This window comes from Oenanthe melanoleuca, chromosome Z (genome assembly GCF_029582105.1).
Source record: "Oenanthe melanoleuca isolate GR-GAL-2019-014 chromosome Z, OMel1.0, whole genome shotgun sequence".
Classification (NCBI taxonomy): domain Eukaryota; kingdom Metazoa; phylum Chordata; class Aves; order Passeriformes; family Muscicapidae; genus Oenanthe; species Oenanthe melanoleuca.
In genome coordinates, this window is record NC_079362.1 from 31,801,620 (window position 1) to 31,814,070 (window position 12,451).

Here is a 12,451-nt window from a genome sequence, read left to right on the forward strand (position 1 = left end):
CTCACCTGGTAACATATGCCTTGCTGCAGAGTTGACATGTAATCATATGATGTGACTACTGAATCAGGAAGGGCTTTGGAGATTTTTTTTTGTCCAGGTGATATGACCCAGGTAATTATGTGGCTAAGGGAAGTTACGTTTTATTTAGATGTTGACTTGACAAGGGAGAATCTATTGACAGGCAGTGGTGCACAATGCAAGTAGATGCATGTATATTGTAAGCTTTGAATTTAGGGCAGGGAAAAGAAAACCAAACTGAAACATTCACATGTCACAGCATGTGCACCAGAACAAACCAAACTCTCACTTTCCATGGGTCAAAGGTGGCCATAGGAGTAAGCAGATATCCAGGGCAGAGGATTAGCTGAAGTTAGGCTACAGATAGAAAGGGGAAAAAATGAATAAATACAGGGAGGATTTAGAGAACAAGTTTTGCACTCACTGATGGCCACAGTTTTTCCAGCATTTTTAAATTGCAGGAGCAAAATTATTTGTCTGAGCTGAATATTTGCAAAACAGGAGAACTGCCAGGGAGTAATAAAAAAGCACCTTTGGGAGCTGATAATTTTCAGCTTCACCCAGAATCTTTGCAGTGCTGCTTTTAGTGCTTCACAAAAAGATGGGAGCTGAGAACCAGTCCAATACAGAGGGAAGGTCATCCCCAAGACTGACAGTGCCAAGATAGGAATCTTGAACAGAAAAAGCAGTGTGATAGATTATTCAGTTTTTCTCCTGGGAGGAAAGGCATCCTTTCAACTAACCTTTAAACCCCTCTGCATAAACCAGTGACACAGAATAAGGGAATTGCCTCCAGCACTTCCCTAGCTCAATAATCAGCTTTTACTTTGGCACAGCTAAGTGACCAGTGATCTCCTGAGACAGAGTAAAACACACACATGTCCTAAAGGTTGTTTGTGAGTGTCTTTGTAACAGAAAAATGCAGTCTCTTCTGTGCCAACTTATTTTAGAGGTGCATCAGCACACAGGTTATGGTGAAGATGGCAGGAGCTGTAATCTTCTGCAGCTCTGGAAAGGATAGGCAACCAGCCTGCTGCAAAGGCCAACGTAATTCCTTACAGAATGCAAAGCTATGTGGCTCAATAGACCACCACAAAGATGGAATGCCTGAAATGCCTCTCAGTCTAATGGGGTGGATTCAGACTCAGGGTTCCCATGGCTCTCATCTCCTCGGCAGCCCCAGCGGGCACATTTTCCTTGGTTTTTCAGCATCATTCTCTAGGAAGGACTTTGCAGGAGACCTACACTTACACTGGACAAATGCCTGCCCAGTGTAAAGTCAGCTTTGCTGCTTCTGCAAACAAGGCACTTCTAGAAAAGTCAGATGCTTGTTTGAAAAATATTTTATTCTGTCATACAATAAGAAGAACCCATCAGGCTGCATCTGTTGACCAGCGCTGCATATTGAAGCATTTTCTGTGTTTTGCCAAAATGTCAAATGCCATTTAAGAGCTCAGCAGCCTGAAGGCTAGGATGGGAATAGTTTCTGAATGGCAAAGAAAACATCCTGAAGGGACATTTTTTTCCAGGCAAGTTAAGAGAGACATAAGCAGCCCAAAGCTCTGGTTGGACCTTGTGATTTTGCTTCTATCCAAACACAAGACAACACCATTGTTACTCTCTAGATAGCATTTGAGAACTTGGTAAATTTTTCTTTGACTACAAAACATATCTAAGCACAATAGCCCTGTGAAAAGGAGGCAAAGACTCCCCAATACAATACATTTAATGATACACAAGAAACCTGGCTGAAGAATTGTTTGGAGTCAATGCTGATTAACCAAGTCATTAGTATCTGACAAATAAGCAGGTAAGGGCAACAAACTTTTTTATGAAATACAGAAGTCTGCCCAAGATATCTTCCTTTGCAAGCTGTCAAGTATAAACTTACTGTGCCAGAAAAATATTACTTTCCTTCAGAGCCATATATGAAAGGCCCCTGATGGAAGGCATCTGCACATGCTGGAAACCCCCAGCCTCACAGATGTACATTGAACTTTAATGCATTCCCCTGTGGTTTACATAGGTAGATGACAAAATGAGGAATGTCCCTGTAGGTTTCAGTGTAGATGGGGAAAATCCTTAGTTTTGTACAGCAAAGGCATTGGCTGACTGTTGCTGACCATGTTTTTAATCATGGTGTTCAAGTTCATTTAACAGTACACAGAAAGTCTTTGTTAGGAGGACATGTGCAGCTTACAAGTATAAAGCATTATTTGGCTAACAACACAAAATATTTTTAGTATTTGATGTGCAATTCAGATGACCATCATGCTTGCCAGCCCTACAGGACACCTTAGGAGTCAGTCAGATGGGCTGGTGGATGGCCTCTGAGGATCCCTGGAACACAACTTCTGTATTTCTGAGTTGTTTTCATTTCCCAGGTCAGTGGATATAGATAGCTTTGATGACTCCATCAATTACCAAGTCTGGGGTTATTCTTTACTTTAGGATTTAATTTTTCAAGATGGTGTTTGAATCCTTCAGCATCTAAAAAACTTGTCTCAACAAGCCCAGTCCTTCTCTTATTTTTCTGCAGATTTTCTTACAATTGCTTCAACCACCAGCTACCAAGGGAACAAAAGGGGGTGCAGAAGGACCAGGCCTCTGGAGGTGGGTTGTAATTGCATAGAGAGAGGTGAACATTTGATGGAGAAGCAGAGAAGATAAAGGGAAATGTAAAAACAGCACAATATAAAATATAAAATTTAATTTTTGTGTGGCATCTCACAGCAGCAAAAGCAGTGTAGTCAAGTCTTGAGGGGACTCAAGAGAAGGTAGTGTGATAGATAGTTTTGTGAGGATCACTATGGCAAAGACGTGTTTCATGTCTGAAATTTACCTTTCCTGGGGACAGAAGCCTGGCTGCAGAGCCTAACTCTGGCCACAGTGCCAAAGCCATCAGAAATCCTCCAGGTCAATGATGTCTCTCTTTCTAGGTTGTGGTATTTCTGGAGCTCCAGCAACCCAACTGTAAAAAGAGGAGATCATGCTGCAGACAAGGTTCATGCTAAGAGATCAGCAGTACCACTGGTCCAGTGTCTGGTGGAATCAGTAATTAGGAGACTTCTCTGGGCAGTCCTCCTTCGTGCCTTAGCCTAGGAATCTGCAGTTCCTGCATGGGACACAGAAGAACTGACTCCAGAGGGCTCACAGATGACCACACACACCTAGGGTTGCAGCTTGGTGTGAGATGTTGCAGTTTGGTTTCAAGCAGCTCTTCCCTGACACTTCTGGGATAGTTTCTTTGCTGATGTACTATGAGGGTAGGTCAGGAAGGGAAGGTGGGAGGAAAGGCAGAAAGAATATAGCTTGAGGTGAGCAGACTGGTATTTTTCCAAAATGAATAAGGCATTTTAAGTTTTTTCTACGTTGTTAGAGGCTAAGTACTTTAATGAGGACATGACTAGAGAGGGCATGCATGACCGGGGAACTCTCTGTATGGTTCAAATTCCTGCTAAGCAGCTTGCACTTGCAATGTCTCCCATCCCAAACACTGCCACGTAAGCTTCCTAGGGCATGGACACACACAGGGACAGCTGGGTGCACAGTGAGCCAGTCCCCGGAGCAGCACAGCCTCGGCTCCTGGAAAGTGCAGGGCGTGGCTGTGGTGGAGTTTGGGTACTGTGTATCTGCACCACAGTGACTCCGTAGCCCTGCTTCTCCACCCTGCAGGGTCCCGCACCTGCAGGGTAACTGCAGAAACTGGGCACCTTGTGACTCCCCAGAGAGCTTGGGCACCAGCTGGGTGGTGAGAGCATCTTTGTTTCTGTTATAAGAGATTCTTCCTCATCGCCTCTGCATGCAGAAATGAACCTGCAGGTTCCTGTTCTGTGCAGGTGTTGTGTGAACTCCTTCTCATGCTGCTTTTGTGTCCTTTTTGCCAAGTGATAGCTTCTGCCCAAGGCCAGCCCTTTTTTCCTTTAGCTGGAGCTAAGTTACATAGCATTGGCGCTTGAAAAGAACCACACTTATGGCATTGTTTCACCATTGCTTTCCAGTGGCAGCAAATGCAACATAAAACATTTCCAACTATGACATGCAGTGTGGTACTGGAAAGCATCTTGTTTTGAGCAAGTAGCTAGAAGGTAAAACTAAGATAAGTGGTCTATTACTTTCCTTTCTATTGTTGATCAGTTATGATAAACATAAGGAGTCTGTGTTTTAAAGGGTAAGAAGAAGAGTCACAACTGTCTTGGCCAAATAGTGGTGTTCCATTGAGCTCACAATCTACCCCATGGAGTTTGGTTTATGTACCCCAAGAGTCTGGATTCTGGATAAAAGACATAGAAACTTTTCCATCTCTAATCAAACTCTTTCATCCCTTTTTCTCCTGTCTTTTCTTTCCTTCCCCCTTTTGTTCAAAGGATGAGAAGAATCAGGTGTTGATCACCAATGCTTGGCTGCAGATGGTGAGTAACCTCTGACAGTAAAGTAAAGAAACTATCTAATTGAAAACTACTGAATGTGATTTAGCTGAAAAGCAAGGCTGCTATCTTATCAGCTTGTGTATAATGCAATACAAGCATCCATTTTTAGTAGTTTAAAATTTCCCTAGTGCTTTTTTAGAATTGAAAATTAAAGTTAGGAGACTACACTAATCCTTTGGACAGACCTGTTGACCTTTGGACCGTGAAACCAACCACACTGTTTTGCCAGTGGATGTAGGGATCTAGTAACAAAGAGCCCAGAGTTAAGGTCCCATCACAGGTAAGAAGAGAATCTTCAAGAGGCCCAAGGCCCTCACCATAAGCAGTAACGAGGACTTATGAGCCAGACATCCAGTTAGGGCTAGGCAACCTGCACTTGCTACTTCTGGGAAAATCCCACCTCTGCCTGAAACTGGGAGTCTGAACACAGATGTGGTCACTCGACCACATGCAGACTCCTCATGGAGGGTGGTGGTTAGTCCAGGGACTACATAGGGCCTGATGGCTGCTTTAGTGCTGGCAGCACCCAAGCACCTCTCTGGGATATTGCCTTCCCTCGTGCTTTACAAACCTCTCCCACAGACATTCCTTCTCTCTTTTCTGCAACCTGCTCCAGCTAGAGATTCGCCTGTACCACTCACGCAGAATGAGCAAAACTATCCTTCATTAAGGGAAGCGACCTCCTTTGCGGAGGGAGGATGGGAGGGAGTTTCCCATCAGGTCGCTTGGCTGCCTATGGTAAGGGATACAGTGTTTTCTTGTGCTGCATAAACAGATCTCCTTAAGGACTTGTGCACAGGAAAGAAGCAGTTCTTGAAGGAGAAAGCGGGAGACTTGAATGATTAAACTAATTCTACTTTGATTTTCATGGCCAAACTGTTTCATTTTAATATGTTAAACTGAGCAGGCTGCTTCTTCCTCAGCTATCCTGCTGAGGATTTGCAGCAGAAATGAGCATTTTTATATTGTGAAAACTAACTCAGTCAAACCTATATGACTACAGGATTGTTAGGTCAGAGCCTGTGGGTGTCCTGTCCCTTGCAAAGATGTTCTACAGGTATAGCACTGACATGGATTTCCCTTGCATGCCTCCTGTTGAGATTCATTATAAGTCAGAAGGTCTTCCCAATAGCTGTTCCTGCACCTTTCTCAAATTATCTGTGTTGAAGTGGAGGAGATGAGATCAGAAACAGCCCTTTGGCATATAAAGTTCACTTGCATACCTCTCAGAGCAAGGTGGTTAGTAAAAGAGTCATCCCATTTTTGTAACATTAAATTATTCCCCACCCATTTCTGGGGACTCTTAGATCATGGTCCACCTACCCCACTAACCACCTCAAAAAACATGGAGGTGCCTACTGCCAATCTTTCTGCCAGCCCACCAGGAAAGATTTGGGATGTCTGACTTCTGGCCACAAGATGAAGAGCTAGACACTGTCTTCAGTAGTTACACTGTTATTTCCTCTATATATGCCAGCTTTTCTTAATAATCAAAGCCGAACATTAAACTGTTACCATACTGCTGCTATTGCTATTGGCAAAATCTATTCTGTTCCCATAATATTCCAGTGAAATTAGAAGACTTTTACCAGCTCATATGATTTGATGTATGTGTTTCCCAACAGTACTGGGTTGATGCTTATTTGTCTTGGGATCAGTATAAATATCCAGGAGTGCAGAACTTGCGATTTCCCGCTGACCAGATTTGGGTACCGGACATTCTTCTGTATAACAGGTAAGCAAGATGTGAAATGACCAGTAGGAGACTAGAACTAAATGCTAAAAATCAGCCATGCTTTACTGATACTTTGGGCCTTTTGCCCTCTATGGATTTGACTCGTACCCTTAAAAACTAACAAAAACAAGCAAGCATCTGCTGACAGATTTTTCTAATAGCCAGTCTAACTTTTCCTTGCTCTAGTTGTGCAGATGTCTTCTAACTTTTTCTCAGTGAACACAGAGAGAAAACTATCTATAGTTTCTTCAAAATTACTGTATCAGAAGGATAACTATTATCCTATGTCTGTCAATCTCTGTTGCTGATTGAAGTAAACAAATGGATTTTCATCTCACTTTTGTTGTCATATATTTTATAAACCTCTCCATCATTCTTCTTCTACTCTGATCATTCTCTAATTTGTTTTTCCTTCTACGGAGATGATTCTAGTTCTCTATACGGCCTTTCTGCAGTGTTGAATGAAGTAGAAACTCTCTAGACAGCTGTTTCTTTAATGCTTTCCAGGAGGAGGGGATTTGGGGTTTTCTCTCGTAATATCTTAATTCTGGACTTATTTTTTGATCTGTTGCAAATGCTAGTTTTTGCCATTCAGCTCTGCTGTCTCACTAGATTTCCCCTGTTATGTCTTTCTCTGACAGTTTTCAGGGTAATACTTTCTAATTACCCAGATTAAATTTCATTTTGTTAGTTTCCAGAGTTCACCGTAATCCATATTCCATTCCAAACCCTCATGACAAGATATCCAAAGGAGGCCTGGAGAGACCTAGGTTGTTTAAGTGTTCTTTACTTCAATTTTGCTTACTGTCTCATTATTCCTTTTCAGTCTCTAAAAAGGAGGCATAAAGCTTGGTCCATATTACTATAGTTTATAAGAACATTCTGAAATTCAGATAGATCACCAGCCTCCTCTTAGTAAGAAAAATAGATTGATTTGATGCAGTTGGCCCTTCACAAATCTGTGCCAGATGTTTCACCCCATTTTTTTTTAAGTTAGGCTGATTTGTCTATAATTTCACCTTTAAAAGAAGTCATAATTTTATCTCCCCTAATTCACCAAGCCCTTCCCTCTTCTCCACAAGCTCTCACAGATAATTGTTAATGCTTCAGAGGGTATTTCGGCCAGTCCTTTCAGTTCTCCAGAGCAAATTTCATCAGCTCTGCTGAGTAGAATCTGTCTTATCTAAATTTCCTTAACCTGTTCGTCCCCTGTTCTGCCATGTACTCCTGCCACTATATGACAATGAGTTGGAAAGAGTGAGGCACACAGGGCGCAGGATACTGCAGCTCTCTGCACCCTGTTGGCTTTTTTTCCTTTCATAGCAAGTGATGGATCAATCAGATCCTTTGTCTTTTCCTTGTCCCCTTGTATTTATAAGATCCATTTTTGTTGTCTTCTATGTCTTTGATAATTATCACTCATTCTGGCCTTGGGCCTTTTAGTCCTTTGTTTTTGTATTGGGGACAATACTGAGGACTGAGGACTCAAGACATGGATAAAGAGCAGATCCAAAGAGTAATGGAGGGTCTGAATTTTTTAAATCTGGTTGAAAGACAGAGTATGTAGGATGGTGTAGTCGTGCAACATAGACCTGCACATAGCCACTACAGGCAAAACTCTATGAGCCAGGGGATCCCTCTATGGTTAATCTCTTCCCAAGAGACTCTCTTCCCAAAAGCCCCTCACCTGCTCCTTTGGAGAATCATTATAATTTTCTGGCTCATTACTCCCTTAAATTTCTCAGATTTTTTGGAATTGTAATGAAATTCTCTTTTCTTGGTCACTTTTGCTTTTGGAGTTTCAATGAATCTCCTCCTACAAGCCCCTAAAATAATTTCTCTCCAGTGGTTTCTGCCAATGCTAGAAGCAAACTCTTGTCTTCTCTGCATTTCAGGGGACTGCAGAATTGTTATGTCAGGCCATCATTGTTGTTACAACAGGTATCTGGGTAAGGTAACAAATAACTTGATTTATGTGGTGAGCTGCCTCATTTTGACAGTTGCCCTAGAAAAGCCTCATTGTCTTGACTGTCCAGTTTTTGGATACAGCTAATGTGATGCTTTTGCTTCTTTTCCTTCTGCCTTTGTTCTGAGACATGCAGCACTGTGCCTCTCACTTCATTGAGCAGCATGCAAGCAGCCTGCCCAGGTGCAGGCTGACAGCAACTATGAGGAGCTGAGATATTAGTCAAGGATAGACACTTCACCCAGATGTAGGAACTTAATTCAGCCAAAAGATTATTTTTATGTTGACAGTTATATCTTTACTCACACATCAGCTTGCTTTTTCTTTGTTTTGTTTGCATTGTGTTACAGTGCAGATGAAAGATTTGATGCAACATTTCACACAAATGTGCTGGTGAACTACTCTGGATCCTGTCAATATATTCCTCCAGGTAGGGCACAGAGAGTATTTGTTTACTATTAATCAAATAATTTCAAGCAGGTTTCCTACATGAATGAAACCAAAGTGTTTAAAAGCCATCTGTGGAAATTTTGCAACCTGTCTAATAATGGGACAGACCCGCTAAGAAAATTTAAGTCCATTATCAGTAGTATTTACACTTTATGAATCAGTAAAATGTTCTCCTGAGCAGTTTTTTTAGAACATTCAGAGGCCCACCTAAGGTGTCATCCAAAGTAAGGTGGTGTGCACCATGTCATCATGTTTCTTGTGCAGTCCAGCTAGGTCTCTGTTTTGTGGAGAGGTGTGTGAGCAGAGGAGATCCTGAGAGCAGCACTTGCTCAGCATTGAAGCCCTTCTTGCCAGGCTGAGGCTAAAAATTTTGAAAAGACAAATGGACTGGTCTCAGCCAGCTGGGCCCAAGTCAGTCTCTTCACCTGTGTAGGTGGTTCCCTGCCTGCATGGTCCAGTAGCCAGGACTCATCAGCTAACACACAGGCTATCCCACAGTTGCTCACTGTGGTGGACAAAAAATTCCTAAACTTTGTGTCATAACAGCATTATCCTCAGGCAGATCCACAGGGCCCAGTGGGGATTACCAATGACTTCCCCAATGGCTGCTCAACTGCTGTTCCTTACCCATTAGACCCCTTAAAGTATCCCAGAACAAGAACTAGACACATCCAGAGTTAAATTCAAGGCTTGGTTACCTCACAGATTATAAAGGCCAGAACGGAGCACAGTTTAGCACAGCAATGTATTTTCAAAGGATTGTGAGTCTGAGGGAGGGCCTGACCAGGAACTCCTTTCAAAGAGCTGGTCACAGTACAGCAAGTCCCTGGAGTGTACTCTTTGCGCTTGTCAGACCAAGCAACTGCCTGTAATCTGCTAGGGCCAGCTGGCACTGGGGGACAGGCTGGGCTGCTCAGGGTGGCCACAGTGTCCCAGGAAGCCTACATCAAGGATGAAGTGAGAACTATCTTCACTGGTGGAGGAAGGGAGGTTATTCCACTCATGGCAGCATCTTCCACCTGCAGTACTTGCTTGGTTACCCCATGATTGTATCAGACAGAATTTTTGAGGAGGAAACTTGCTGGCAGTCAGAGACAGATAAGGATAAGATGAAATGCACCCTGCACACACTTGATCATGGCTGATTTCTACCTACAGGCATTTTGAAGAGCACATGTTACATTGATGTCCGCTGGTTCCCCTTTGATGTGCAGAAGTGTAATTTGAAGTTTGGCTCCTGGACTCACAGTGGCTGGTTGATTGACCTGCAGATGCTCGAGGCTGATATTTCCAACTACATCTCAAATGGAGAATGGGATTTAGTGGGTAAGTTGGCCAACCTACAAATTTTCAACAGTCTAATTTGCAAATGCAAACCTCAAATATATAGAAACAATCAATCAATCAATTGGACATGGAATGAAGATATTAAAAATGTAGATGTAAGAAGAAGCTAAAAAGGAGGAAAAAAAATAATGTATCAGAGACAGTCTTTAAGCAACATTCATTGAACTTCATCTGAAAACACTGTGTTCTGAAGCAATTGCCTGCCACTGAGTACATAAATGAAAGCTACTAGTCCTGACACATCTGAGCAGTTTGTCAGTAGTAAACATGGATGTATCTCATGTAGGTGCATGGAACACTACTGTCACATTTACTCTAATACATCAGCAAAATTGATTGGTGTAAAAGTATTTCAACAAAACTTTTGCATAAATGGATCATTCTCACCCAGAAAAGCATCAAAGTGTCTACTAGTTCATAAAGTCCACAGATTAGTATGTCCCTCTTCTATGCTTTGGAAAATACCTGTATTTTCAAAAGAACTTATGCCCAGAACTAGTTATTCAGAGTGAGCTTCTAATGAGTTATTTTGAGCTCATTTATTTAGCTGTAAGTGACAAACAGTGTTATAGAAATTAACAGATGGAACTTAGACAACTGCAAGGAGAGGTCATAAAAAAGACATTTTATTTTCCAGTCTGGATCACAGATGAGGAAATAAGTGCCCCAACTGCATGCAGTATTTTTACCATTCAGGACATCTGAGAAATTATATTCACTTTTATGAGAAGCCAGAAGACTCCACTGTGGAGTCCTCCTAAAGTCCAGCTATTTCAGAGCAATCCTCCCTGACTGCCTGTAATGGCGGTTATTTTTGTCAGTAACTTTGCATATCTGATTGAGAGATTGTGGTTTATCTGCCTTCAACCCTGACTAGGGGACAGAAAAAGAGGGACTTATTTAGCTCATACAGCAAAAGCATTAAGTATCACCTCAGGCAAGTCATGGCTGTATCCTTTAAGAAAACTTTGCTAAGCCTCTGCCAAAATGCACACATTGTCACATCATCTGTTATGTCCACAGAAGCAAAAGAGAAGTGAGCAATTTTGGCATGAAAGATACAAGGTGCTGAGTTCTTCCGTCTCTCCTGACATTTCCAGTGCTCTTGCAGCCCCCATTATGCAGCACTTCAGGCAATCTGCTGCAGCAGGTTCACCATCGGCAGCCCTGCAGTACATACGAATTGGACAGCTATGTCTCTGAACCTTCAGATATGATAGGCTGAGTTTAACTTGGCTTCCTTTCTGAAAAGTGAGCTGTACCCTGTCTGTTTTTCCTGACAAAAAAGGTAGCAAATATGTATAGAGGATTACAGAACACTAAGAAGCAGTGGCACTTGTCACACAGAAAATCTGCTGTATGTGCTAGTAAATATCAGTAGTACATCAATAGTATGTTACCATTCACAGAATGGAGGGAGGGAGAATGCACATTTTTCTTGTTGAGGTTGTGATGCCCAGGGCTATTTTGTTCTGGCCCGGATGAGCTTTATTAGCTAAGCTAGGTTCAAGTGACTCAGAAGGCATGAAAGTAAACCCTAGAAAACACAGAAGGTGGACTAAGAACAGCAGAGGTTACACACATTGGCTCATAAACGATCACTTCTTGGTCCAGTCCAGGGAGGAATCTGGGAGTCCTGTATCTCTTCCCACTGCTCTGATCACCCTCTCTGTAGGTGTCCCAGGGAAGAGAAATGAGTTGTACTATGAATGCTGCAAAGAACCATACCCAGATGTGACGTACACCATCACCATGCGTCGACGCACCCTCTACTATGGCTTGAACTTACTCATTCCCTGTGTTCTCATATCTGGCTTAGCACTGCTTGTATTCCTTTTGCCAGCTGATTCAGGAGAGAAGATTTCTTTAGGTAAGTACTAAATATTCATTTGTTTCATAAGCATCCTATAAAATAGGAAAATAAATACCTCATGCTGTTATGGTGCTCAGTGAATAAAGATTTCACTAGCAGAGCAATAGAAATAATTTTTTGGTCTCAGGAACAAGGATAACAGCTTTCTATATGGCATTCACATGTCCTGTGCTACACATATAGCATCTTTTGGGCTGGGAGGAAGCTGAACTTGTTGCTAGCACAGGCGGCAGTGATAGTATTCTGTCATGCCTGTTGTTACGTATTTTTAGTACATATCAATGCATTTCACAGCTCATTGACTCTCTTTTTCAGATAGAGCTAGGAAGCAAAGAGTGAAGGGCTGTGAACAGCAGCAGCTGGGAACCAGATTTTCACCTTCAAAGTTCAGCTCTCAATATACCTAGCCATGAGTCCCCTATGAACACAGCCATGGAAGGGCTAAAAGAGATTTTCTGTTTTCTGTGTTGATAAAAATGGGGAGAGTTCTTCCAAGAGAAGATAGGGGAGAGCTGTAAATACCAGACTGCCTAGATGAGACCTTAACAGTTAATTGTGCATGATTCTGTCTCAGGACAGAAGCTTCTAAATCATGTGAAGTGTCCTCAGTGGGGTTTTTCTTTCTTAAAAAA

At 42.3% G+C, this 12,451-nt stretch overlaps 1 protein-coding gene across 1 annotated transcript in view; it reads left to right on the forward strand.

Moving 5' to 3' along the window:
* Positions 1–12,451, forward strand: part of LOC130265046 (neuronal acetylcholine receptor subunit alpha-7-like) — a 59,612-nt gene that overhangs the window by 26,599 nt on the left and 20,562 nt on the right. Inside the window, 5 exon segments of the mRNA XM_056513813.1 lie at positions 4,386–4,430; positions 6,074–6,183; positions 8,500–8,579; positions 9,758–9,925; positions 11,622–11,816. Coding sequence (XP_056369788.1) covers positions 4,386–4,430; positions 6,074–6,183; positions 8,500–8,579; positions 9,758–9,925; positions 11,622–11,816 — 598 coding nt within the window.